Raw genomic sequence first — 25,825 nt, 5'->3', positions numbered from 1 at the left:
ATTAAATGTTGACACAGCTTCCATCAGTTATTCTTCATAAAAACAGCTTGTTTATTTCAGGTCAGTCACCTTTCTAATTATGCTAAAATACTATATAATACTATATTGTATTGGGATAGAGGCAGAGCATATGTGAATATTTGGGGGAGGATGTGTACAATGTGATTACCATCTTATCATCGACTACACAAAGTGCAGAAGGTACACAAACAAATAAATATTTTTTTTAATTATTATTTCAACAAATCATTCAGTGGTGACTATCAAAAATATAAAGGAGGCAAACTGAATTTTTCACGAGATTTTCTTTTTGTTTTATTTTTATTCTTAAAACTTGACCACAGCAGCAGCAAATCACGTTATAAGAGGTAAAGCTTGATAAGGCACTTTAGTCATGGGTCCTTGTCCCATGTAGTGGGTGGCAATATGACCTTTTTGTAGTTTGATAGAAGATGACAGAGTTGTAATTTCTTTTTCCAGCCAGTAGATGGCAATCACGCTCTTATAAAAGCTTGACATCCCCTCCCACAAACCATAAGAAAAGTAAGTTGAGTATTTGTCCTCTGCGCAATTGCTTTCTGCGTCCAGTTCAGTGACCGTCCAAACTGTGAATCTCAAGTTAAAACCATGGCCAAGGACATGACTCTGCTGTGGGCGACCGGCTCGCCTCCCTGTTGGAGGGTGATGATCGCTCTGGAGGAGAAGAACCTGCAGGGCTACAACCAAAAACTGCTGTCCTTCGATAAAATGGAGCACAAGTCCCAACAAGTGTTAGATATAAACCCCAGGGGACAGGTAGGGACGATCTTTTATCAAATCACCCCGTATAACTAACAAAACACTTGACTTTGCACCATAATATTATATAATAGCCTCACCTTAGTCACGGTCATAAACACTGATATCTGCGCTGTTGCTCTGCAGGACGGTTAACGGATAAAGAGTTGCAGTAATGGCGGCAAATAGTGTCAATTCTGATTAATGCTTGTACAAAATCATAAAAACCGAGCGTTTCATTTAGGGTATATTCCTTTACTCTAGTGATGTGTCGGTCGCGAACGAAACGGCTCTTAGAGCCGGTTCTTTGAAGTGAACGACGCAAGCCGTGGTTTTTTTTTTTTCTTTCTCTCACCCTCTCTCGCACTTTTTTCCCGCTTCACTCCGCACGCGAACCTTGTGCTTGCGCTGGGAAGAGGGGGGAGGGGCGGTAGTTACACTCGTAGTAGCACAGGAACAGAGCAGGAGGGAAAAACAGAGAGAGAAAGAAAGCCAGGGACAACAACGTCACATTAGAAAGGTATAGTAATCATCCACAACTATTTTCGGATTCAGAAAGTTTATTCATGCAGGCCCATATGACAGAGAATGTGCATCTTCTTTTTGTTTTCATATTTTTTCATGTTTATATTTGTGTTGTGATTTGCAGTGTTTTGTGTTGTTTCACTTAAAATTTGTTTAAAAGGAAAAAGCTGAAAATTTAAATAGTTAAAAGCTGAAATGTAAATAGTTGGTTTTTGTATTATATGATTTATTTATTACATTTTATGTGGAGTGAATAAATAAAAGTATACTTACAGTGGCCCCTAGAGACGAAACACGTACAACCTCCGAAGCACGTACAAACCCCGAAGCACTTAAAAACTCCAAAACACGCAAAAACTCCAAAACACGTAAAAACTCCATAGCACGTACAAACTCCAAAACACGTAAAAACTCCAAAACACGTAAAAACTCAGAAGCACGTACAAACTAGGGCTGGGCGATATGACCCAAAATTCATATCTCGATATTTTTTAGCTGGATGGCGATATACGATATATATCTCGATATATTTTTTTTAAAGCCATAAGGTAAGAACAAAAAGAGAGTTCTTAGTCAAAGCTGTGTTCCAGATGTCACACAGGCACTTTTATTAACATACAGCGTAGATGTACATGAAGAAATTACTCAAAAATAAATTATCAGCATTTATTAAATAATAATGCTTCATAAATAAAAGAAAACAATGTTGTTTTTGTGCATAACAAAAAGCTCACAATTGTGCAGTCAAAATGTAAACTAAAAGACGCTGAGCATAATTACAAAGACAGATTTCACAGCTGCTCTGTTCCCAACTTCTACTGCGTGACTGACAGCCTTGAGTTTGAAATCCTCTTTGTAATACGGTAATATTACGTTGAAGTAGGGCTGTGCGATATGACCAAAATCTCATATCCCGATATTAAGACATCTATCGTCCGATACGATATAAATCACAAAAATGCAACATTTTCTGTAAATTCTGTGAATCTCGGGCAGCTCGACTTGCGTGAAGTGTTTCCAGCTGGTCGTCATGGACCTAGAGTCGAGTGTTTTAACTGATGCATGGAACTATACATTTTTAGACATAAGTTGTAACAGCCGCCGTTTCCTTTGTGAGTATTTATTACACAGCGTGCTGTGGAGAAAAGCCTGTTCTAACGTTTGAGTCTAATGTTTATTTTTTAGCACCTGACGGCTTTTTTTTGCTTCTCATCCGTAAATACTCTGTATCTTTCACATGATTCAGTTTATTTTAAAAAGTCTCAACAGGATCTTGAGATTTATTGTGAAAGGTTTATGTGGAAAAAAAACAAGCGGACATGCCGTGGTTTTACAGTCGTTGTTGCTAACGACAACACATAAAAACAAGTGCTTGTCAGTCTGTAGTGTGGTTATATTAAATATAAGAGAAAGAGAGAACTTTAAGAAATTAATATAGCCACTACAGTGACCATCAAAATGATGAAAAAATATTGCCGTAAACAGTTTATTTTGCGCACCACGAAACAAATGATAGCGTAAAATGAAACGATAGACGTTTTTATATCGTCATCCGATATATATCGTTATATCGAACAGCCCTACGTTGAAGCACAGTACGTATCACTCTGCGAGGCTCCAGACTACGGTAGCCGTAATGCTCCGACAAGCCATCAAGTGGTGCGGCTCCGTAGCTTACCAAAGTCGTACTAAAACATTTTTTGACAGATTGCTGAGCGCCGTGTACCACATAAAATCGGTTCGCGGTCAGTAAGCACAACCAGAATTCATACATAAGACGCGCTGTCAATTTTTGAGAAAATGAAAGGATTTTAGGTCACGTTAGCGCAGTTAGCTCACTAACACGTTGACGCCGTCCAGCCCCACGCACGGGGCGATCCGCGGTAACTCGTTAACGGAGATTTGCCGTGTTCATCTTGTCGTTGCCTGCAGGTGAAGCTATGGGGGAGGGGGAGTTGTGTTCAGTGAAGGAGAGGCGAGGCCGAGTAACGCAGCATAGAGACAAAAGTGGACAAAAGAGAGACAAACTTGCAGCTCCACAAGTATAATTATAACGTAACATATCGATATCGATATAAACGATATTGTCACATCTTATATCTCGTATGAAAATATATCGATATTTTTAAAAAACTCGATATATCACCCAGCCCTAGTACAAACTCCAAAACACAACAGAAGTGCTCCAGGATGCTAGGGGCAGTGTTGAGCTTTTGTTACCTAGTGGCTACACAAGCCAGGAAGTACCAACGACCGGATTTGGTGTGTGGTAGTAACAGGTAAATGAACATTTATTTAAATTATTTGAATATATGACTGCCTTTGTATAAATACACAAACAATATACATATGCTTTCAATTGTTTAATTTAAGTGATCTAGGTAGCTCTGTTTTGGAAGTTCAGTTAACGCTAGAAATGTGTTTTGGAGTTTGTACGTGCTTTTTGGAGTTTGTACATGCTTTGTCTCTAGGGTCCACCGTATATATTTATATATAAACATATATAAATAAAACCACAGTTGTTTTTTTTTACATTACTAATTCCTTTTGTGCATAATTTTATATTGTTGTTAATAATAAATTAATTAAAGCAACAAAACAACCTGAAGAGCCGGTTGGGAGCCGAAAGAGCCGGCTCTTTTTAGTGAGCCGAGCCGAAAGAGCCGGTTCTCTAAAAAGATCCAGAAATCCCATCACTACTTTACTCAAGGAGATTTTTTTTCTTCAAGGAAGATGCTTCAGGACACGCCCTGCTGCACCTGATTGGATGAGCATTTCTCGTGAACTGACACGTGCTCGAAAAAATATGGGCTGTCAAAATGAGCACGCAAGTTTGCAGTTTTGAACTGCACCAACATGGCGGCTTGTTTACATTAGAGAAAAGTTAACGGAAATGTGTTTATGAAAGCATCTGAGGCGAGAAATTCACCGTGTAGCTGTCTTCATTTATCATAAAAACAGACTAGTTTAAAATGTTTAAATGCATAGTAATGAATGGGAGCTTTAAGATAACCAGTTTGAACTTGACTAGCATGTTTTCATCACACTTTAAATGTGTCTTAATAAATGTATTTATTAGGCAACAGCTTAAAAGCAGGACTGCTATATAAAATGTACAAATGAGGGGTTGTATCACTGAATATGGGCTCTTAAATATAACCTGCAGCTGACTAGGTTTAGTAAAATAAGCAGTTTAATTTAAATCTTTCTTTACACTTTCCAAATCTCAGACTGGAAACTACGGAAGCGTAAAGCTGCCACCCAGGGAAAAGAAAAATAGAAGTATATCACGTTATAATGTGAAAAGTTTATTGTTCTAACAAGATACTTTTCATGTTTGTACAATATACTTTTCACGTTTGAACAACATAATATCACGTTATTACAATATACATAATTATCACGTCCGTACAATATAAACATTATATTGTACCAACGTGATAATTATATTGTTTGAACAATAAAGTTTTCACGTTATAACATATCTTTTATTGTTCGAGCATGATATATTGCCGTAAAACATAGTGAAGTGGGTGACAGTGCAGATCAGAGTGCAAGAAAATGGCTCGTTTATTGGAATTAATTAAGTTCTATTTTATGCTTGGATTGAGGCATGGGGAGATTTTGCTGTTATTGAGCAGTTTGGACAGTATTGTGATAAGCATGCGAACACTTAGAAGAAACCTAAAAAGCATGGGACTGTACAGGAGAAAGAATGAGTCCGATCCGATTGAGGTGGCAGGATTTCTTATTGATCAACTGGAGGGACACGGGAGGCTCCATGGATACAAACTACACCACCTGAACTGCATTCAGGCAGATTATGTTGTCACGCAGAGTACTGTAAGACATTTACTGAAATATCTTGACCCTTACGGCGTTGAGTAACGACGCAGAAATCACCTAATGCGACGCACGTATGTAAATCCTGGACCAAATTTCATGTGGCATGTTGACTCCTATGACAAACTGAAGCCTTTTGGAATCTGTATAAATGGAGCTATTGATGGCTTTTTGAGAGTTATGATTTGGCTTCATTCAACAAACCATGATCCCAAAGTCATTGCTGGCTATTTCATAGCAGAAGTTGAAAAGAGGATGGGCACACCTGCTAGGATTCGCTCTGATTTGGGAAGAGAAAATGTCATAATGGCGGAGATGCAACGATTCTTGTGATGGACTATGGATCCGAACGTCAGAAACTGTTTTATTACTGGGTCCAGCAATCACAATCAGCGTATTGAAGGCTAGTGGGCCTTTCTGAGATGACATCATGCTCAGCACTGGATAAATAGTCTCCAGGAACTAAAAGACAGTGACTGCTTTTCTGGATGTTTTTTTGACAAGCGTCATCGAGGTATGTAACTATGTTTATATTCTTTTAATGAGTCATTGTGTGTGTGTGTGTGTTAGGGAGAAAGAGAGACACGGAGATACAATAAAAAGTTCGCTTTAACACCCACCATGCACATAAACCATGCTTATTATCATTTTGTTCTGGATATGAAAAAAATGCATATTTCACTGGGCAGAAACATAAAATCACACTGTCTAAAACAATTCACATTCAATAATTACTTTAAATTTTCCACAGTATCACATATCTACCACTGTTACTCTTGTTGTTGAGTATTTTTGATAAACTCTGTTTTTCTGACTGTCACTGTGTTAGTGCTGGGCGATATGGAAAAAATATTTATCACGATATGAATTATTTTATATCACGATAACGATATATATCACGATATACCACCTGACCTGTGGTCATCTGGAAAGTATGCAGTCTTTAAACAGCGAGTGGAGAGGGTGCAGTCTTTGTTTTGAGTTACTGTAAAGCATGTCGCAAATCCGGGTGCACGTAAAGCAGCACCATGTTGCAAAACAACAAGACAGAGTTTCTTTGTGAAAAATGTCATTTTTTTATACTTTATTTTCTCTTGCATAAAGTTAAGAGTATGTAAAGTGAGAAGACAACATTAATATATTTGCACAGGCTATTTAACCCTTTAAGACCTACCATAGAACCAAGTCCACCAGAGCTTATCTTAAAATTTATTTATTTTGAGTGTCTTCATAGTTTTATTTTTGAGATACACAAATTTTTATATACTACAGGAAAAATGAAAATGAATAAATGCAAATTTGCAAAAACACAGGATGTGCATCAAAATAAACGATTTACAGCAGTGTAATTTGACTTCTAAGCATCCCAGAAACGATACAGAAGAACATAAAGTCAAACATGACTTTTAAAAACACCAACATAGGCTTTGAAGCTTAAAAAACTACATTTTCCGCGAAAATGACGTCACTTCCGGTTTCGGACATGTAATGGCGGACATGCGATAGTTCGCGCTGAGTTATATTCCAACGTAGGAAGTGTTATGAACAGCTGATCGGATCGGCAAAGCCTGTTTCTGGAATATTATGTTTTTGTTGCTGCAAGTCTGGAATATTATGTTTTTGTTGCTGGAAGTGCTTTTTATGCAATTTTTGCAAAGCTATATGTGGAAGGAAACCGTGACCTAGGGCAAGCTAATGGAATAAGATGTAAGTACAACTCCTACCGTTTCATATGCAAAAAAAAAACATTATTGCACTACCTTACGTGGTTACAGTTCTACAGGGATTTAAAAATAGTTAGGGAAAACGGAGTTTGCCTGCTCCGACCGGTTTAATGGGGTTAATGATATATTTTATGTAATAATTTGTAAAATTCGGGTTAGAAACGATAGAAACGATAGAAGACAAATGGCACGATAGACACTTTTCTATCGTCCACACGATATATATCGTCATATCGCCCAGCACTACACTGTGTGGTGCTTTTGGGTAACATGTTGAGAAAAGAGAAATGTGTTCTTTTACTGATATGAGATTTTTTAATTTTTAATATTTAACAGGAAGAGCTGCAGCAAGTTCCACATTTGTGGAACACCCACATAATAAGCAGAAGCAGAAATACTGTTGCTCCAAGTGGACGTCCGATTCTCATGTACACCTTCCCTCATCTCTTTGGAGGACAGGATCATCTGAAAGAGGTTTCTCGGGAGGCAGTGGATGCTTGTAAGCAAGAATGCCAACAGAGAGGACCTTATACCTGTGATGAAACCGTTTTCAGTTTGTGTTGCCTTATAATGTCAGAGAACTTCTTACTTCCACCAAGCACAGCAGATGAATCCATTGAACTGTATCTCTTCCTGAGAGCCTATATACTGAAGGACTTATAAACCTAAATATAATTGGGCTTTGGGAATTTTTACGGACATATTTTTTGGTACAATGTTTTATTTGTGCAATAAACAATAGAAAATAAAATTATTATTATTTTGTTTGGATTTATGGTTCAAGATTGTAGCAAGCAAGCATGTCTAAATATATTTAACCAAATCTATGTACTCCAGTGAAGAATCAAAATTAAACCAGGTCCTTGTATTAGTATTGCTTTTCTTTTTTTAAATATTTTGACTGAGACATTTATGCAAAAAACAGGTGTTTGCTTCCAATCTAAAGAAAACATTTGACACCTGTTTATTAATTGAAATTAGAACATTGAAGTAAATGCTTGAATACGCAAAATGTTTTAAAAATAAATCAGTAGAAAGACGTGGATTGAAGAATCTCAACCTTTTGGCATTTCCAATTATTTTATCACTAAATTTCTATTATATCTGATTTCTGTTTTAAGACAGTCGAAAAAACATTTTTTAAACTGCTGATCCTATACATTCTCATTCATGAAATATTGTTTTAAATTTTACTGAACACACTGTGCAACTGCTTTTCACCCATGAACGGTTTCTTGTAAACTGGCAAATATAAAAATTCTGCATTATTTAATAATTAACAAACACTGTTAGATGTTAACCTCCCATTTATTTGTGTTCAAGGAGAAGAAAACACAGACTCTTGATAAACACTACAAAACTTAACTTATGTGCCAATTTTCTGTGTCTTTTATTCCAGTCAACTATTGCATCAAACACATTGCCTTCCAAAGTTATTCCCTTAAAATATGTTCTAAACAAATGACTGGTGGAAAGGTAAAAAAGATACTTGAAAATAATTATTGAATTATTGAATTATTACTAAACAAAACATCCCCTCAAGCAGACATCTTGTATCCTACAGAACTGTACCACAGACCTGTGGAAACGACCTTGACACATGATAAGAACTCTGTAATTATAAGCATAGTTCACCTCTTGCTGCTAACCATATGAACTGATTAAACATAATTAGTTAGCATTTAAACTAGTAAAACTTTTAAGCATGAAAATTTAAACTGAAATTTACATTTTTCATGGTGGAAACAAATTGATGTTATCCACAATTTTTGAAAACAAATTCAAATATGAAAAAAAAATTTTTTTGGGGGGGGTTACTAATAAAACACTTCCCTGAAATTTAAGCTCTTTCTTTTTTTATACAATGATGTGTTCCCTGTTTGTGGGTTTAACAAACTTTATAGCTTCATAGCCCCTCATTGTTAGTGCAAACCTTTCATTCTTTGGTTTAAACATGATGGACTTTAATCAAGCTATGCTGAACTCATAAGAGCTTTTAGCAGCCAAAACATTGTCCAGTTCATTTCGTAGTTCTGGGTAGGACGTGTATGTCCATGGTAGTTCCAGAAGAGGGCTGCATGTGTGTGCCACAGGTCGTCGTGCCAGTCCATCCACAGGCGTGAACAGTACCTCAACCTTGTCAACACAGATGACATCTGACCCAGTAAGAAACCTGAACATCCTTCTGAGCCCTGTATCGTCAAGTCCTCTGATGTACTGGTGCAGAAATCTGAAGCTCTGCTTCTCTGGTTTAATGGTGGGAGAGGCAGTACACAACTTCAAAAGCTTTCTCATTGTTGGCTTTTTATCTTTTTATCTTCTTTGAAAAGCTTCTTTTAGGAAGTGGCTTGCAACTAAGGACATTTTCTGTTTTTGTGCTGGTTTTTGGATTAATTGTTTGTGTGCGACTTTCAGAAGAAGGCCTTTTAAGTTCTCTTTGGTTGGAAGCACTGATGCATCCAGGCGATCCATGAGATCCAGCACTTCATCCCTGTCTTCATCTGAAAGATCTTCTTTTAGAGCCCTTGTTATCAGATCCCTATCTGATTGACTTAGGTAAAAGAGAAGACTTTCAAACAGCAGATCATCTGATACTTGATTCTCACCGAAGATGAGTGCCACTGTGAAAACAGGAGCAAGGCGACAAGGGAAATATCCATGGTCTTGAAATCCCTTCCCTAGTAAAATTCTACCCATGGATTTCCACTCTTCTTCCTGCCATTTAGGAGACAGTGATGGCACTCTGAACTCCTCTCCTTCAGCTGTGTTGTCTACAAACTCTGACCAAAATGCAGCATACACATCTCTTGATACACCGTCTGCATCAGCTCCTTTTTCATCAATGTAGGTGTATTTTAGAGGGTGTATGAGGAGTGCTGGATCTTTGAACTGGCTGATCATCTCCTCCAGAATAGTAACCCTGTGAAGTTTGATGGTAACACAGACAACATCATATGATCCTGCAGAGCTTATTGCTTCATTGCTTATAGATGTGTCTGGACTACTGACTGCTGTGTTTGTTGGAGGAAGTGTAATGGATGTAATGACCAGATCATCTTCCTCAAGCTGCAGGAATGGTTCATCTATTACAGTGTCATCAAGTTGACAAGGCAGAGGCTCTCCAAGGTAGGGTCCAATCATTACCTCAGATGTGTCTAATAATACGTCTTCATCAGTATCCCTAGATTCTGATGATGACATCACAACAGTGTGAGAAGCTTCTTCATCTCCTTGATGTGAGTCAGTCAGTTGTGTAACATTGTTTACATGTGTTTTCCCTCTATCATAAACTTCTTCATCATCTTCATCATTGGAAAATCTTCTTGTGCACAAGTAAAATCTCAGCATTCCCATTTTAAGTGCTGAGTAGAGTTCTCCAACTGTGACATCTTCATCAAATACAGCCTCTTCCTGATAGTCTAATATGTCATGACTGAACACCTCCCATCTTCCAAATTTGCTTTTTCCACTTGGAAAGAAAAGATCTTTACCATACTGTAATATGTCAGCTTTTTTGGAGTCTTTGGGCACATCAAAGGTCCTTGTTCCTCCTCCTCTGCACTTTCTCACTTGCTTACCTTCATGGATCCACCCTAACTCAATTTTTCGAGTCTTTTTCTCAGCCCATTTGTTGTTTTTTGCATATGTTCTTTTTCTCTTAGAAACGAATGCCTCCTCATGATCAGGTTTCTTCTCATTTTCATTGATTCCCATCTTTTTCTTCAATTTTTCGAGCAATTAGTTTTTTCTTGATTCCTTAGTACTTGCACCACTGTTTTCCAAGCAGAACCGTCTGGCAGCTATCCGATCACCATATGTTGGGATGTAACCAGACAGGGTCTTGTCATCCATGAAATTAATCACTGTGGCATCAATCTGTAATAACAGATATTTATTACTATGCAGAAGTACAAGGTATACCTGCTGCCACACCACATGAGGTACATCACTAAAATAAATGTATGTACATTTCACATGTGTTTTGATAATTGTCTGTTATTATTTTAGTGGCAGCCATCAATATTTAGCATTTATTCTTTTCCTCTCTCTATGCCAGCAACATTAATTAGATTCTCTAACATGTCATTAATAGAAATATTACAGTATATACAATGCCCACTTTTGAAAAAGTAAATTAGTATTCACGTATCTTTCAGTTGCACAATGCACAAAGGGTTGAACTCATTGGTGTTTTAAATTGAAGCAAATATCAATATAAACACAGTTTAATTCATTTGTTTTTAGATAAACAAGGAACATAGCATCACATAATATAGTGATATATTTAAGAAACCTGGAATCTGCATACGGGTTAATTAGTAACATTTAATAACTGTGGTCGTAACAACGACCCAGTTTTATACAGCGAGTTAATTTGTTTTACATTCTCAATTCCATATAGATCCACACCAATGCAGCCTACCGTTACATCCTTACGCAGTCAAAGCGAGAGAAGCGAAAACTGCTGTGTTTGCTAACTTAGCAATATGCCACATTTTTAGACGCTGTAACTTCATAAAAAGCGAGTTTTACAAATTCCCCCCTCAAGAGAGCACTTACGCGTTCTTGTAGCATTTGTAAGAGACAGTCCTCAGGTACACCACGATTCCGAAGAAATCTCAGAAGTGGGCTATCAGTGTTTGTGTCCATGTTGAAAGCAGGGCATTGAAAGTTAAGTGCCAGTTCTGAAGAGCACGAGCTCTCCACACCTACCATGGATTTGTGTTTCCGAACGCAACACGTTTTACGTTCTTACAATAAAAAATGTTATTCTAATGGTATCTTTTTTTACGTTTGTACAATATATGATCACGTTCGTACAATATAATATTTATATTGTACGGACGTGATAATTATGTATATTGTAATAACGTGATATTATGTTGTTCAAACGTGAAAAGTATATTGTACAAACATGAAAAGTATCTTGTTAGAACAATAAACTTTTCACGTTATAACGTGATATACTTCTATTTTTCTTTTGCCTGGGTGGCAGCTCTACGCTTCCGTAGGAAACTGGCCTTTGACCATAAATACTGGAAACACTGCAGAGTGTTATTTTATCTCAGTAAAGTAATCAATTTTTAAAAAAAAATTTATTTGTTTGATGTACAAAAGGTTAACCTAATTAACACCCAGTAGCCTTAGCATTAAAACCTGTTATGGAGTACCTAATGACAGTTTTCTTGCTGACACTATTATAATTTCTTTTTCAGATTCCCACTTTCAAACATGGAGACAATGTCATCAATGAATCTTACGCAGTCTGTTTTTACCTGGAGGTGAGAACGTCATTTTAACAAAAAGTTCACTCACATTGAACGCAACATCAAAATATGTGTCTTTTCCTAATGTCTGGCAGAGCCAGTTTAAATCCCAGGGAACCAAACTGATCCCAGATGGCCCAGCAGAACAAGCTCTGATGTACCAGCGCATGTTTGAGGGTCTCACATTCTACGAGAAACTCGGTAAGTATTATCTGTATTTTCAAATCCTAATATCTGCTTTTAAAAATTATTCCTCTGAGCCTCAGTTCTCTCAAGGAACTTGGGAATGCTGCAAAATGCATATCTCAAATTTTAAAGGAACAATTTTTAATCAGAGTATTGCATAAAGTCAGTTAAACTTGTGGAATATTGATCAGGTCAGTTTAGTAGCAGAGGGTTTTTTAATCAGTTTCAGCTGCTTTGCTGTTGATGAATTAACAACAGGTGCACTAGATAGGCAACAATGAGATGACCCCAAAAACAGGAATGGTTTTACAGGTGGAGGACACTGATATTTTTTTCCTCCTCAGTTTTTTCTGACTGTTTTTTTTTTCACTAGTTTTGCATTTGGCAAGGGTCATTATCACTACTGTTAGCATGAGGCGACACCTGGACTCTAGAGGTAGTCCAACTCCTCCAGGATACAAACCATTGACAGAAGGTTTGCTGTGTCTCCCAGCACAGTCTCAAGAGCATGGAGGAGATTCCAGGAGACAGGAAGTTACTGTAGGAGGCCTATACAGGGCTGTAGATGGTCCTTAAACCATCAACAGGACCAGTATCTGCTCCTTTGTGCAAGAAGGAACAGGGTGAACGCTGCCAGAACTTGAATATGACCTCCAGCAGGACACTGGCGTGAATGTCTGACTAAACAATCAGAAACTGACTTCATGAGGGTGGCCCCTGTGCTCACTACCCGACATCGTGGCGCCAGATTTGTTTTTGCCATAGACTAGCAGAATTGGCAGGTTCATCACTGGTGCTCTGTGCTTTTCACAGATGAGAGCAGGTTCACCCTGAGCACGTGTAACAGACGTGGAAAGGGTCTAGAGAAGCCGCAGAGAACGTTATGCTCTCTGTAACATCATTCAGAATGACTGGTCTGGGACGACATATCCATGGAGGGACACACAGACCTCTACAGGGTAGGCAACAGCACCCTGACTGCTACTGGGTATCAGGATGAAATCATTGGACCCATTCTCAGCCTCTACGCTGGTGCAGTGGGTTCTTGGTTCCTTCCGCACAGCAGTGCCCGGTCTCATATGATGAGAGTATGCAGGGAGTTCATGGAGGATGAAGAAATTGATACATCAGCTTGCCCTCACACTCATCTGACCTAAATCCAATTCAGCACCTCTGCACACCATTTTGAGTTGCTTGAGTTACATAATCCTCCCTATCAGTGTAGATATCAAGCATGTTTTTTTTTTCCCATTGAGACTGAGGTGTTTTCAAAGTGTAATTTTTGAGCAGTGTATTTAATTGACCATATGTTTTTTAATTTCCTGATTTATCACTAAGTCCTGATATTACTGGAATATGTTAAAATCAAGTGTGCACAACAATCTTTTGTTACACAAACAGCACTAGAAACAGTGCTGTAGCCGTGATGTGAAACAGTCTAAATGTAATTATTATGATCTGTGTCGGCTGACTGAAATATTTTTGTCCTACGGCGGCCACCATATGGATGATTATGCAGTTTTCTGTTGACTGCAATCGGACATCTAGTGGTAACATTTTGCTTCTTTAATGCTAATATTTTACGTATAATGGTTTGTGTTTTTCAGGTGCAGCTGCCTTCTATGAGTGGTATGTCCCTGAAGGTGAGAGACATGAGTCGGCTCTGAAGAGGAACAAAGAAGCTCTGGTCACTGAACTCAAACTCTGGGAGGGTTACTTGCAGAAGGTATGTGCATGAACACACAAACTGAGACAGACTCGGCCTGCTTTGATTTGTTCCAACTGCGTTTTTTTTTTTTTTTCTCAAGCTGGGCTCAGGCTCTTACCTGGCAGGACCGTCTTTCACGCTAGCAGACGTGGTCATCTTTCCAACAGTTGGTGCACTCTTTGGGTTTGGGTAAGCACGCAGAGGCTGTTTGTATTTCCATGTGGTCTCATCAGTAAAATGAAGGATGATCTGTAGACACGGGACTTGAAAGTCTTCTTATTCTGATTCGTAGGTTGTCTCCAGAGCGTTATCCTAAACTGGGAGAGTACTACAATCTGCTGAAGGAGAGACCCAGTGTCAAAGCCAGCTGGCCTCCTCATTGGTGGGAGAACCCCAAGGACCAAGATACAGTGAAAGACGCACTGAAAGACATCTGATATTCATACACAGATGTAAACATGATGCTGCATAATGACAGAGCAGCTTTTGTTGCCCTTATGCATTCTGTGTATATCTAACAGCAGTTTCTGGTTACTCATACATGTTCAGCTTTGTCTAATAGCAGAATAACTCAGTCACACTATCGTAAAGTAAAGAACTAGTTTTCTCTGCTCAAAGCTAGCTCAAATTCTTTGTGTTTCCATGACTTTGCATAGTTCAATATTGCATCCTTTCCACAACTTGGCATCTTTTTCCATCCTGACAATTAAAAAAAAAAGTGCATTAGCTTTGTAGACATGTTTTTCTTTTGTATGTTTGTGCACTGATTCAAGACTTGCACATTTATAACAAAAAACTTCTATTTGCAATACAGGTACAAAGTCACCTCATGTTTTAGTCTTTGTTGGATCAATTTCCAGAGCTTTTTAGACATTTTCCTGAACTTGCTCTGTGTTAAACTACGAGTGGCCAAATCCAGTCTGGCACATTCTTAAAAAGAAGGAATGCACAAAACGCCTGAAAACCACAGAAGACAAAGTGACGATGATGATTTGAATTCAGAATTCTTTTTGTATACACTTCATCCGTTGCAGGAGCTGTGACCCCCTTCTCTCCTCTGTACATGTTGTGTGTGGTATAGCTGAAGGCGAGCCACAAACCTATGAACTCAGTTATAGGCAATATAAAATAGGAAAAAAAACCAAACAAACTGGGAACATTTCTTCTGATGTAAATGTTCTAATTTTACTCACTGGCCTTATACATTAAATGTTGAGATAACTTTCTATCAGTTATCCTTAATGAAAACCACTGTAATTATACTAATGTCTAAATATTTTATATTGAGATAGAGGGTGACCACATTTGAATATGGGGGGAGGGGGGAGGGGGGGGGGGTCGCTTGTCAGATATCAAATATAATGTCTTATCACCAACAACAACATATAGACACACGGTCTATGTGTGTCTATATGCCCCCCTGAATCACAGCATTGTAAGATGGTGAAAGCCTGAATTGAGGAGGGGGCCCCCTCCTCAATTCAGAGATGGTCTTTCCCTTTTCACGTAAATGGCCTCCTTGACTCTGCGCTCAAACCAGCGTTCCTCCCTGTCCAGTATGTGCACATCCTCATCATTGAAAGAGTGTCCACTAGCCTGTAGGTGTAAACAGACTGCAGAGTCCTGGCCTGACGAGGTAGCTCTTCTGTGCTGTGCCATCCGCTTTGCCAGAGGTTGTTTGGTTTCCCCGATGTATAAATCCTGGCAATCCTCCTGGCACTTAACAGCGTACACTATGTTACTCTGTTTGTGTCGAGCGACCCGATCCTTGAGGTGGACTAATTTTTGGCGCAGCATGTTTTGGGGTTTAAAAGCCACAGAGACGCGGTGTTTAGAAAAAAATGCGTCCCACCTGTTCCGATACTCCTGACACGTACGGGATCACTACAGGTTTTCGCTTAGTCAGCGGTTGTCCTTCTCTCCTGGATCCCGGCTGGAGCTTTCTTTTGGCGCCTTCCCAGCTTTGACAAATGTCCAGCTGGGATAACCACATTTACTCAGGGCCTTCTTGATGTGCTGTTCTTCTGCCTTCCTGGCCGCTGTGTCCGTGGGGATGGTGTTCGCTCTGTGTTGTAGCGTCCTGATGACACTCAGTTTATGCTCCAGTGGATGATGAGAGTCAACCCTGAAATACTGATCCATATGCGTAGGTTTCCGGTACACATCAGCTTTTAGATGTCCCCCATTATTGATGGAAATCTCACAGTCTAAGAAGGCTAACCTGCCACTTTTCATATCCTCCCTGGTGAATTTGATGTGTCAGTCCACCGAGTTAATGTGATCAGTGAACTTTGGTACATCTTGAGATTTGATTTTCACCCAGGTGTCATCCACATACCTGAACCAGTGACTTGGTGGTGTTCCAGGGTAGGATAGCAAAGCCCTCTTTTCCACTATTTCCATGTACAAACTGGGGAGCCCATGGCACACCCATGTTTCTGCCTGTAGAAATGACCCTTGTATGTGAAGTAGGTGGAATGAAGACACAGTTCCAAAAGCAAACACACTTGGTCAATGCTGAGAGTGGTCCTGTTGCTGAGGTTGGGGTCATCCTCCAACGCTTCTGTGACTGGGATGCAAGTGAAGAGAGATGTAACGTCGTACGAGACCATGGTTTCATCGGCCTCCATCATGACATCTCTCACCTTCTCAACAAAATCCAGGGTGTTCTGGATGTGGTGTTCAGAGCTGCCCACCAGCGGGTTGAGGATCAAAGCCAGAAACTTAGAGATGTTATAGGTAACCAAGTTGATCATACAGACAATTGGTCTTAAAGGTGCACCCTGTTTATGTATCTTCGGTAAACCATACAGACTTGGTGTAGATTCCCCTGGGTACAGCCTGTGGTATGAGGTCCGGTCAATAGCCTTGTCTTGTTCTAACTGCTTCAGACAGTCTATCACCCTCTTCCTGTAGCCACTTCCTGGGTCTCGTTTCAGGGGTTCATAAGTATTTTCGTCACTGAATAGTGACAAAATTTTCTCATGATAGTCTTTCTGGTTTAGCAATACTGTGCACCTACCCTTGTCTGCTGGAAGGATGATAATGTTGTTGTCGTCACTAAGTGATGTGAGTGCCTTCCTCTCCTCCATGGTGATGTTGGATGCTGGGGGCTTTGCATTGCTGAGACAGGCCAACACTTTCGTCCGTAGTTGCTCTGTTTCCACTTCTGCAATATTGTTGTTTCGAATTGCTGTTTCTGTGGCTGTGATCAGCTCCACTAGCGGGATTTGTCTCGGTGTGACGGCAAAATTCAACCCTTTAGCAAGGATGTTTTTCTCTGTTTGGGTGAGCTGTCTGTCAGACAAATTCTTCACCCACTTGTCCACATCCTCGGTGTCGCATCCTTCTCTCTTCTGGCCGCTTAGAGCACTCTCCGTATTTAGCTGTGGTTTCTGGTGTACAACAAGTAAGTCAAACTTCCTTTGTTGCCTGGTCTTAGACTTCTTGTGTTGTGCTAGACGAGCCTTCTCAGTGAAGTCAAACACGTTTTTAAGTGTTTTCTCATCTAGAAGCATTGTAAGTCTCTGTTGGGTCTGCTCCTCTTGAGATTTTAGCATGTCGATGGTAAAATTTGTTTGCTTCACCCATTCGTTAAGCAGCTGGTGCTGTGCCTTCTGGAGGATTTATGTTGCCCGGAAGCCTTTAACTGCAGTTGATCCAATGTTGATCAATGGACCTTGATCAGTGGTTGTTGATCAATGGTCATGATGAAGGTGGCCTCCCAGCCCATTGTTCCTTCAATGGGCTGGTTTCAGTCATTATGCAAATGTACCGTTTATAAGACTGGGGAAACCTGCAGTCAGCTGAGACTGAAGAAGTCACTTGGATGAGTGACGAAACGTTTCTTCCACAAAACGCTACGTCCAGATGAACAGAATCAACTTTTGGAGATTTACTTACCTGGACGACTGAGAATGCATCAAGACATATAAACAGCTACATTTACTATTGGTAAAAAAAAAGACACTGAGATCATCAGGACAGGGATGGATCTGAATTGTTGGGTTCAGAGGTTTGGAAAAACTTCCTCTCTTTCATCACAGCTGAGCTGTCCTTTCAGGAACATCATCTGTAAGCTCATCACAGGGATCAAGCAGGACTCTCCATCTTCACCAGCAGCTCCCTCAGAGGGGAAATCTTTACAGCTCCACCCCAGAAGATGAACAACCCCTGCACTTCATGATCGTGACCTTTGCTTTGCGCAATGTTAGAAGCTCAGAGGCTCTGGACTTTTACACAATGATGTTATATTCAGTCCTGTATCACATTATATTTTTCAAAATTATCCACTCTAGTTAGTCTTGTATGAATGAGTCTTAATTACTTCATGGCTGCTAACACAACATTAGCAATGTTAACACAGTGTTAAATAATTCCAGATTAAAGTTTTTGGATCAGCATACAAATGAAGACCTTTTATCTGTTATCAGACTTTTTTTTGTTAATGTTATCTCATGCCTTCTTCATGCAGCTTCATGCAGCTGACTACATTCAGTGTTAAAACAGTCTGAGATCAGCAGCTTTCTTAAACAGCAAACTATTTATGCTCCTGAGTGTAAAGAATTTAACTGTTTGGCACCTTTGCTGCAAAAGAACAATTCCAAATAAGAAACCAAATTTCCATCATCATTCCTCAGTTGTGAAAGAGACATCCCAACCAGCCACGGCAGATGGCTGAAGCCCTCCCTGAGCCTGGTTCTGTCTGAGGTTTCTTCCTGTTAAGAGTTTTTCCTTACCACTCTCACCAAGTGCTTGCTCACAGGGGATTCTCTAATTTTCGGGGTTTTCTCTTATAATAACTTGAGGCAATGGTTTATTTGATTTAGAACCTTTAAACCATATAAATCTTCCTTTTAATCTGCAGCAGTGATTATTCATATTTTTGCATAAACAAATTGGGGTTCCAATTAACTAAATGACACAAAAGTGATATTTCAATTACTAGAGTGATATTGTTAAAACGTAATAAATACATAAAATTAAGAAATTTTTCCATCTCATGTCTCAGCATGAACCTATTTTAGCTTGTTAGCTCAGAAAGTTAAAAAAAGCAATCCTGGGAAGAAGGTTTTACTGAGAACTTTAAGAGGGAGCTATAGTGTCTTACAAAGTAGCTTTGTGAGTCCTTACATTGTAATGAATTGTTATTAAAACTACATAATGATTTTTACAGTATGCTTAAAATTTTTTTGATTCACCAAAGTCCACTAAGCCCAATTCCGCTTCTATGTTGACGTGAAGAAATATAATGCAAATTGGCCCCTGAAGTTAAGTTTTTTGTTAGGGAGGATTTGTTTGTTGTTGAGTGCAATGTTAAAATAAGTTAACATTAAGTAAAAATGACTTAATATGAAGGTAATATAAGCAGAGAGCACAAAGAATCCCCTCTTCGTAATTTCAGAGAATACCTGAAGCCTGGTAAACAGCAAACAAAAATATTTTAAAATTTTTAACAGCTCGCTTATTGTAAACTTAATTTTTCATGAGATTTTCTTTTTGTTTTATTTTTATTCTTAAAACTTGACCACAGCAGCAGCAAATCACGTTATAAGAGGTAAAGCTTGATAAGGCACTTTAGTCATGGGTCCTTGTCCCATGTAGTGTGTGGCAATATGACCTTTTTGTAGTTTGAGGAGAAATTTTTCCATAACGTTGGATGGTTTTCATCGTCACCTCCTCCACTGACACGTAGGGTCCTGGAAGGGTCATTTCTAGGATGACTTCATTCCCTTTATATTCTCTCATTAAGATCAATTTTCAAAGAATATGGAATTTCATTTCACTGTTATGCTGATGACTCACTGATCTATCTCCCTCTCAAAAAAATAAATAATCATTTTGAAACCTGAATGAGCAAAAAACACAAGTGGAAGTATTCGGGCCTCCTGACCCTCACTCCTCCTCTGAAGGTGAAAGCTTCATGTTTGATAAACAAATAAAAGCTGTTAATAAAGCTGTTGATAAACAAATCAGAGCTAGTTTCTTCAAACTGAGGTTCCTTACAAATGCTAAGCCCTTTCTCTTTTTTGCTGGCTTTCAGAAAGCATTTCATGTTTTTATTTTATCCAGGGTTGACTACTGAAATAGGCTTTATTTTGGCATCGGCCAGGCTTTGCTATGTTTTTTTTTTTTTGGGGGGGGGCGGTTGCCAGTCACCACATAAGACCATAGTCCCATTGCTTTGGCTTTTTGGATGTGATTTAAAAAAATTTATGGCTATTTATTGTTTCTGAGTCATTGAATACATCATCATCTCTACCTTCCTGATCCTTTAACTACACACTCTCCCAAAATATCACTGAAGTCAGCTGACCAGATGCTTCTGCATATATCTGAGATCGGGCCTTTGCTGTAGCTGCCACTGACCTTTGGACCTGCTTGCTGCTTCACATCAGAACCTGACCATTGTCTTTAAACCCCACATAAAACATTTTTATTCCTTGGCTTTTTCTCTGAGTCTTAACATTTGTTATTTGTCTGTATTGTGTTTATTTTTTATTGCTTTTACTGGCTTATTATTTTATTTTTACATCACTGAGGCTGATGCTTGTTGTTTATATATTTGCTTACAAATAAAATGACTTAAAGTAATGTTCGGGAACAGAATTAAGTTTTATAGCATTAAATGTTGACACAGCTTCCATCAGTTATTCTTCATAAAAACAGCTTGTTTATTTCAGGTCAGTCACCTTTCTAATTATGCTAAAATACTATATAATACTATATTGTATTGGGATAGAGGCAGAGCATATGTGAATATTTGGGGGAGGATGTGTACAATGTGATTACCATCTTATCATCGACTACACAAAGTGCAGAAGGTACACAAACAAACAAATATTTTTATTATTATTATTATTTCAACAAATCATTCAGTGGTGACTATCAAAAATATAAAGAAGGCAACTGATAGATGATGATAGAGTTGTAGTTTTTTCTTCCAGCCAGTAGATGGCAATCACGCTCTTATAAAAGCTTGACATCCCCTCCTACAAACCATAAGAAAAGTAACTGGGTATTTTTCCTATGCGCTGTTGCTTTGTGCGTCCAGTTCAGTGACCGTCCAAACTGTGAATCTCAAGTTAAAACCATGGCCAAGGACATGACTCTGCTGTGGGGGACCGGTTCGCCTCCCTGTTGGAGGGTGATGATCGCTCTGGAGGAGAAGAACCTGCAGGGCTACAACCAAAAACTGCTGTCCTTCGAGAAAATGGAGCACAAGTCCCAACAAGTGTTAGATATAAACCCCAGGGGACAGGTAGGGAGGAGCTTTTAGCACACCACCCCTTATAACTAACACAACACTTGACTTTGCACCATAATATTATATAATAACCTCACGTTAACGTCACGTCCATAAACGCTGATATTGGCGCTTTTGTTCTGCAAGAGGGTTAACGGATAAAGAGTTGCAGTAATAGCGACAAATAGTGTCAACTTTGATGGATATTTTTTACAAAATCATAAAAACCGAGCGTTTTATTTAGCGTATATTCCGTTAGTCAAGGAGATTTTTTTTCTTCAAGGAAGACACTTCAGGACACGCCCTGCTGCACCTGATTGGACGAGCATTTCTCGTGAGCTGACACGTGTAGAAATGAGCATGCGAGTTTGCGGCCGAGCTGCACCAACATGGCGGCTCGTTTACATTAGAGAAAAGTTAACGGAAATGTGTTTATGAAAGCATCTGAGGCGAGAAATTCACCGTGTAGCTGTCTTCATTTATCATAAAAACAGACTAGTTTAAAATGTTTAAATGCATATTAAAGCTTTAAGATAACCAGTTTGAACTTGACTAGGATATCGTCTTGATGCATTCTCAATCATCCAGGAAAGTAAATCTCCAAAAGTTGATTCTCTTCATCTGGACGTAGCGTTTTGTAGGAGAAACGTTTCGTCACTCATCCAAGTGACTTCTTCAGTCTCAGCTGACTGCAGGTTTCCCCAACCCTTATAAACAGTACATTTGCATAATGACTGAAACCAGCCCACTGAAGGAACAATGGGCTGTGGGGTCAGTTCCTTAATCTTAATAATGCAAATTCCCATGACCATTGATCAACAATCACTGACCAAAACCCACTGATCAAAGCCCACTGATCAATGGGTTCAGTGATCAATTAAGTTTTATAGCAATGATCAATTAAGATTAAGGAACTGACCCCACAGCCCATTGTTCCTTCAGTGGGCTGGTTTCAGTCATTATGCAAATGTACTGTTTATAAGACTGGGGAAACCTGCAGTCAGCTGAGACTGAAGAAGTCACTTGGATGAGTGACGAAACGTTTCTCCTACAAAACGCTACGTCCAGATGAACAGATTCAACTTTTGGAGATTGACTAGGATATATTAATCACACTTTAAATGCGTCTTATTGAATTTATTTATTAGGCAACAGCTCAAAAGCAGGACAGTGTTTAATAAAATGTAGAAATGAGGGGTTGTATCGTTGAATATGGGCTCTTAAATATAACCTGCAGCTGACTAAGTGTAGTAAAATTAGCAGTTTAATTTACGCCTTAGGGTTAGGGGGTTAGGGGGCGGTTACTGGAAACTGGCCTTTTACCATAAATCCTGGAAACACTGCAGTGTTGTTTTATCTAAGTAAAGTTTTGTTAAAATAAGTAATCATTTTTTTTAAATTGTATTTGTTTGATATACAAAAGGTTAACCTAATTAACACCCAGTAGCCTTAGCATTAAAACCTGTTATACAGTACTGACAGTTTTCTTGCTGACACTATTATAATTTCTTTTTCAGCTTCCCACTTTCAAACATGGAGACAACGTTCTCAATGAATCTTACGCAGCCTGTTTTTACCTGGAGGTGAGAACGTCATTTTGACAAAAAGTTCACTCAGACTGAATGCAACATCACAAAATGTGCCCCAGTTAAATGTGTGTCTTTTCTGGCAGAGCCAGTTTAAATCCCAGGGAACCAAACTGATCCCAGATGGCCCAGCAGAACAAGCTCTGATGTACCAGCGTATGTTTGAGGGTCTCACATTCTACGAGAAACTCAGTAAGTGTTATCTGTAATTTCAAATCCTGATATCTGCTTTTAAAAATTATTCCTCTGAGCCTCAATTCTCTCAAGGAACTTAGGAATGCTGCAAAATGCATATCTCAAATTTTAAAGGAACCATCTTTAATCAGAGTATTGCATAAAGTCAGTTAAACTTGTGGGATATTGATCAGGTCAGTTTAGTAGCAGAGGGTTTTTTAATCAGTTTCAGCTGCTTTGCTGTTGATGAATTTAACTGTTGACTGTTTTGTTTTGTTTTTTCACTAGTTTTGCATTTCGCTGGGGTCATTATCACTACTGGTAGCATGAGGTGATAGCTGGACCCTAGAGGTAGCCCAACTCCTCCAGGATAGCACATCAATACAAGCCATTGACAGAAGGTTTGCTGTGTCTCTCAGCACAGCCTCAAGAGCATGGAGGAGATTCCAGGAGACAGGCAGTTACTGTAGGAGGCCTATACAGGGCTGTAGACGGTCCTTAACCCATCAGCAGTACCGGTATCTGTTCCTTTGTGCAAGAAGGAACAGGGTGAACACTGCCAGAGCTTGGATATGACCTCCAGCAGGACACTGGCATGAATGTTTAACTAAACAGAAACTGACTTCATGAGGGTGGCCCCTGTCCTCACTGCCTGACACCGTGGAGCCAGATTTGCTTTTGCCATAGACTAGCAGAATTGGCAGGTTCATCACCGGTGCTCTGTGCTTTTCACAGATGAGAGCAGGTTCACCCTGAGCACGTGTAACAGACGTGGAAAGGGTCTAGAGAAGCACAACTGTGCCCGGCCTCATATGATGAGAGTATGTAGGGAGTTCATGGAGGATGAAGGATTTGATACATCAGCTTGCCCTCACACTCATCTGACCTAAATCCAATTCAGCACCTCTGCACACCATTTTGAGTTGCTGCTTTGACATTTCAGTAAAATGGACTAACCTGCTACATCATTGTTTTCACTTTGGTTTTCAGGACATCTTTGAATTCAGCCCTTTGTAGCTTGGTGATTTTAATTTCTGACACATTTTCCTCCCTATCAGTGTAGATATCAAGCATGTTTTTTCCCATTGAGGTGTAAAGTGTAATTTTTGAGCAGTGTATTTAATTGACCACATGTTTTTTTTAATTTCCTGATTCATCACTAAGTCCTGATATTATTGGAATATGTTGTGCACACTTGATTTTAACAGTCTTTTGTCACACAAACAGCACTAGAAACAGTGCTGTAGCCGTGATGTGAAACAGTCTAAATGTAATTATTATGATCTCTGTCGGCTGACTGAAATATTTTTGTCCTACGGCGGCCACCATATGGATGATTATGCACTTGAATTGGGAGGGGTAGGAAAACGGTTTTCAGTTGACTGCAATTGGACATCTAGTGGTGACATTTTGCATCTGTAACGCTAATATTTTACGTATAATGTTTTGTGTTTTCTCAGATGCAGTTATCTACTATGAGTGGTTTGTCCCTGAAGGTGAGAGACATGAGTCGGCTCTGAAGAGAAACAAAGAAGCTCTGGTCACTGAACTCAAACTCTGGGAGGGTTACCTGCAGAAGGTATTTGCATAAACACACAAACTCAGACAGACTCGGCCTGCTTTGATTTGTTCCAACTGTAATTTTTTATTTTTTTTTCCAAGCTGGGCTCAGGCTCTTACCTGGCAGGACCGTCTTTCACGCTAGCAGACACGGTCGTTTTTCCAACAGTTGGCACTCTCTTCAGGTTTGGGTAAGCACGCAGAGGCTGTTTGCATTTCCATGTGGTGTCATCAGTAAAATGAAGGATGATCTGTAGACATGGGACTTGAAATCCTTCTTAATTCTGATTCGTAGGTTGTCTCCAGAGCGTTATCCTAAACTGGGAGAGTACTACAATCTGCTGAAGGAGAGACCCAGTGTCAAAGCCAGCTGGCCTCCTCATTGGTTGGAAAACCCCAAGGGCCAAGATACACTGAAAGACATCTGATATTCATACACAGATGTAAACATAATGACAGAGCAGCTTTTGTTGCCCTTATGCATTCTGTGTGTATCTAACAGTTTCTGGTTACTCATACATGTTCAGCTTTGTCTAATAGCAGAATAACTCAGTCACACTATCGTAAAGTAAAGAACTAGTTTTCTCTGCTCAAAGCTAGCTCAAATGCTTTGTGTTTCCATGACTTCGCATAGTTCAATATTGCATCCTTTCCACAACTTGGCATCTTTTTTTGTCTTGTCAATTAAAAAAAAAGTGCATTAGCTTTGTAGAGATGTTGTAGCTGTGACCCCCTTCTCTCTTCTGTACATGTTGTACGTTGTATAGCTGAAAGCGAGCCACAAACCTACAAACTCAATCTGTTATAGGCAATATAAAATAGGCAAAAAACAATTTGGGAACATTTCTTCTGTCTTAAATTCTACTTTTATTCACTGGCTTTATACATTAAATATTGAGATAACTTTCCATTCTAGTAATATTTAAATATTTTATATTGTGATAGAGGGTGACCACATTTGAATATTTGGGGGGCGGGGAGTGTCTGCTGTCAAATTTGATTGTCTTATCACCGACAACAAAATATAGAAGGTACACAAGCAGAGACAAAGTGTGATAACAAGTGTTCTTTTTTATTTTGCTTTGAACCAGTGACGGCATGCAACACAGTTCCCCTTTAGTCCACATTATTATAAACAGCTACATTTACTGTGAGGATAGGGCTGGGTCTGAATTCTGGGGTTCAGAGGTTTGGAGAAACTTTCTCTCTTTCATCACAGCTGAGCTGTC

General features: G+C 39.2%; 2 protein-coding genes across 2 annotated transcripts; both read left to right on the top strand.

Moving 5' to 3' along the window:
- The first annotated feature begins 602 nt into the window (after positions 1-602).
- On the top strand, positions 603-14,757 carry LOC135932360 (glutathione S-transferase A-like). The gene is made up of 6 exons (XM_065469789.1): positions 603-795; positions 12,086-12,151; positions 12,232-12,337; positions 13,930-14,048; positions 14,131-14,219; positions 14,323-14,757. Exons 1-6 carry the CDS (start codon positions 628-630, stop codon positions 14,465-14,467), a joined length of 693 nt encoding a protein of 230 aa, XP_065325861.1. The 5' UTR covers positions 603-627; the 3' UTR covers positions 14,468-14,757.
- Positions 14,758-21,014: 6,257 nt separating this feature from the next.
- On the top strand, positions 21,015-25,311 carry LOC135933190 (glutathione S-transferase A-like). The gene is made up of 6 exons (XM_065471185.1): positions 21,015-21,291; positions 22,794-22,859; positions 22,949-23,054; positions 24,497-24,615; positions 24,699-24,787; positions 24,892-25,311. The coding sequence occupies exons 1-6, from the start codon at positions 21,124-21,126 to the stop codon at positions 25,022-25,024; spliced, it is 681 nt and encodes a 226-aa protein (XP_065327257.1). The 5' UTR covers positions 21,015-21,123; the 3' UTR covers positions 25,025-25,311.
- The last annotated feature ends 514 nt before the right edge of the window (positions 25,312-25,825 follow it).

This window comes from Pelmatolapia mariae, linkage group LG22, assembly GCF_036321145.2.
Source record: "Pelmatolapia mariae isolate MD_Pm_ZW linkage group LG22, Pm_UMD_F_2, whole genome shotgun sequence".
Lineage (NCBI taxonomy): Eukaryota > Metazoa > Chordata > Actinopteri > Cichliformes > Cichlidae > Pelmatolapia > Pelmatolapia mariae.
This window is presented reverse-complemented; position numbering and strand designations above follow the sequence as displayed.

Coding starts and splice junctions, on each gene's coding strand:
- LOC135933190 (XM_065471185.1), top strand. CDS start 21,124: ATGGCCAAGGACATGACTCTGCTGTGGGGGACCGGTTCGCCTCCCTGT. Junction 22,860..22,948: donor CAGCCTGTTTTTACCTGGAG/GTGAGAACGTCA, acceptor CTTTTCTGGCAG/AGCCAGTTTAAATCCCAGGG. Junction 23,055..24,496: donor CACATTCTACGAGAAACTCA/GTAAGTGTTATC, acceptor GTGTTTTCTCAG/ATGCAGTTATCTACTATGAG.
- LOC135932360 (XM_065469789.1), top strand. CDS start 628: ATGGCCAAGGACATGACTCTGCTGTGGGCGACCGGCTCGCCTCCCTGT. Junction 796..12,085: donor ATATAAACCCCAGGGGACAG/GTAGGGACGATC, acceptor TTTCTTTTTCAG/ATTCCCACTTTCAAACATGG. Junction 14,049..14,130: donor GGGAGGGTTACTTGCAGAAG/GTATGTGCATGA, acceptor TTTTTTCTCAAG/CTGGGCTCAGGCTCTTACCT.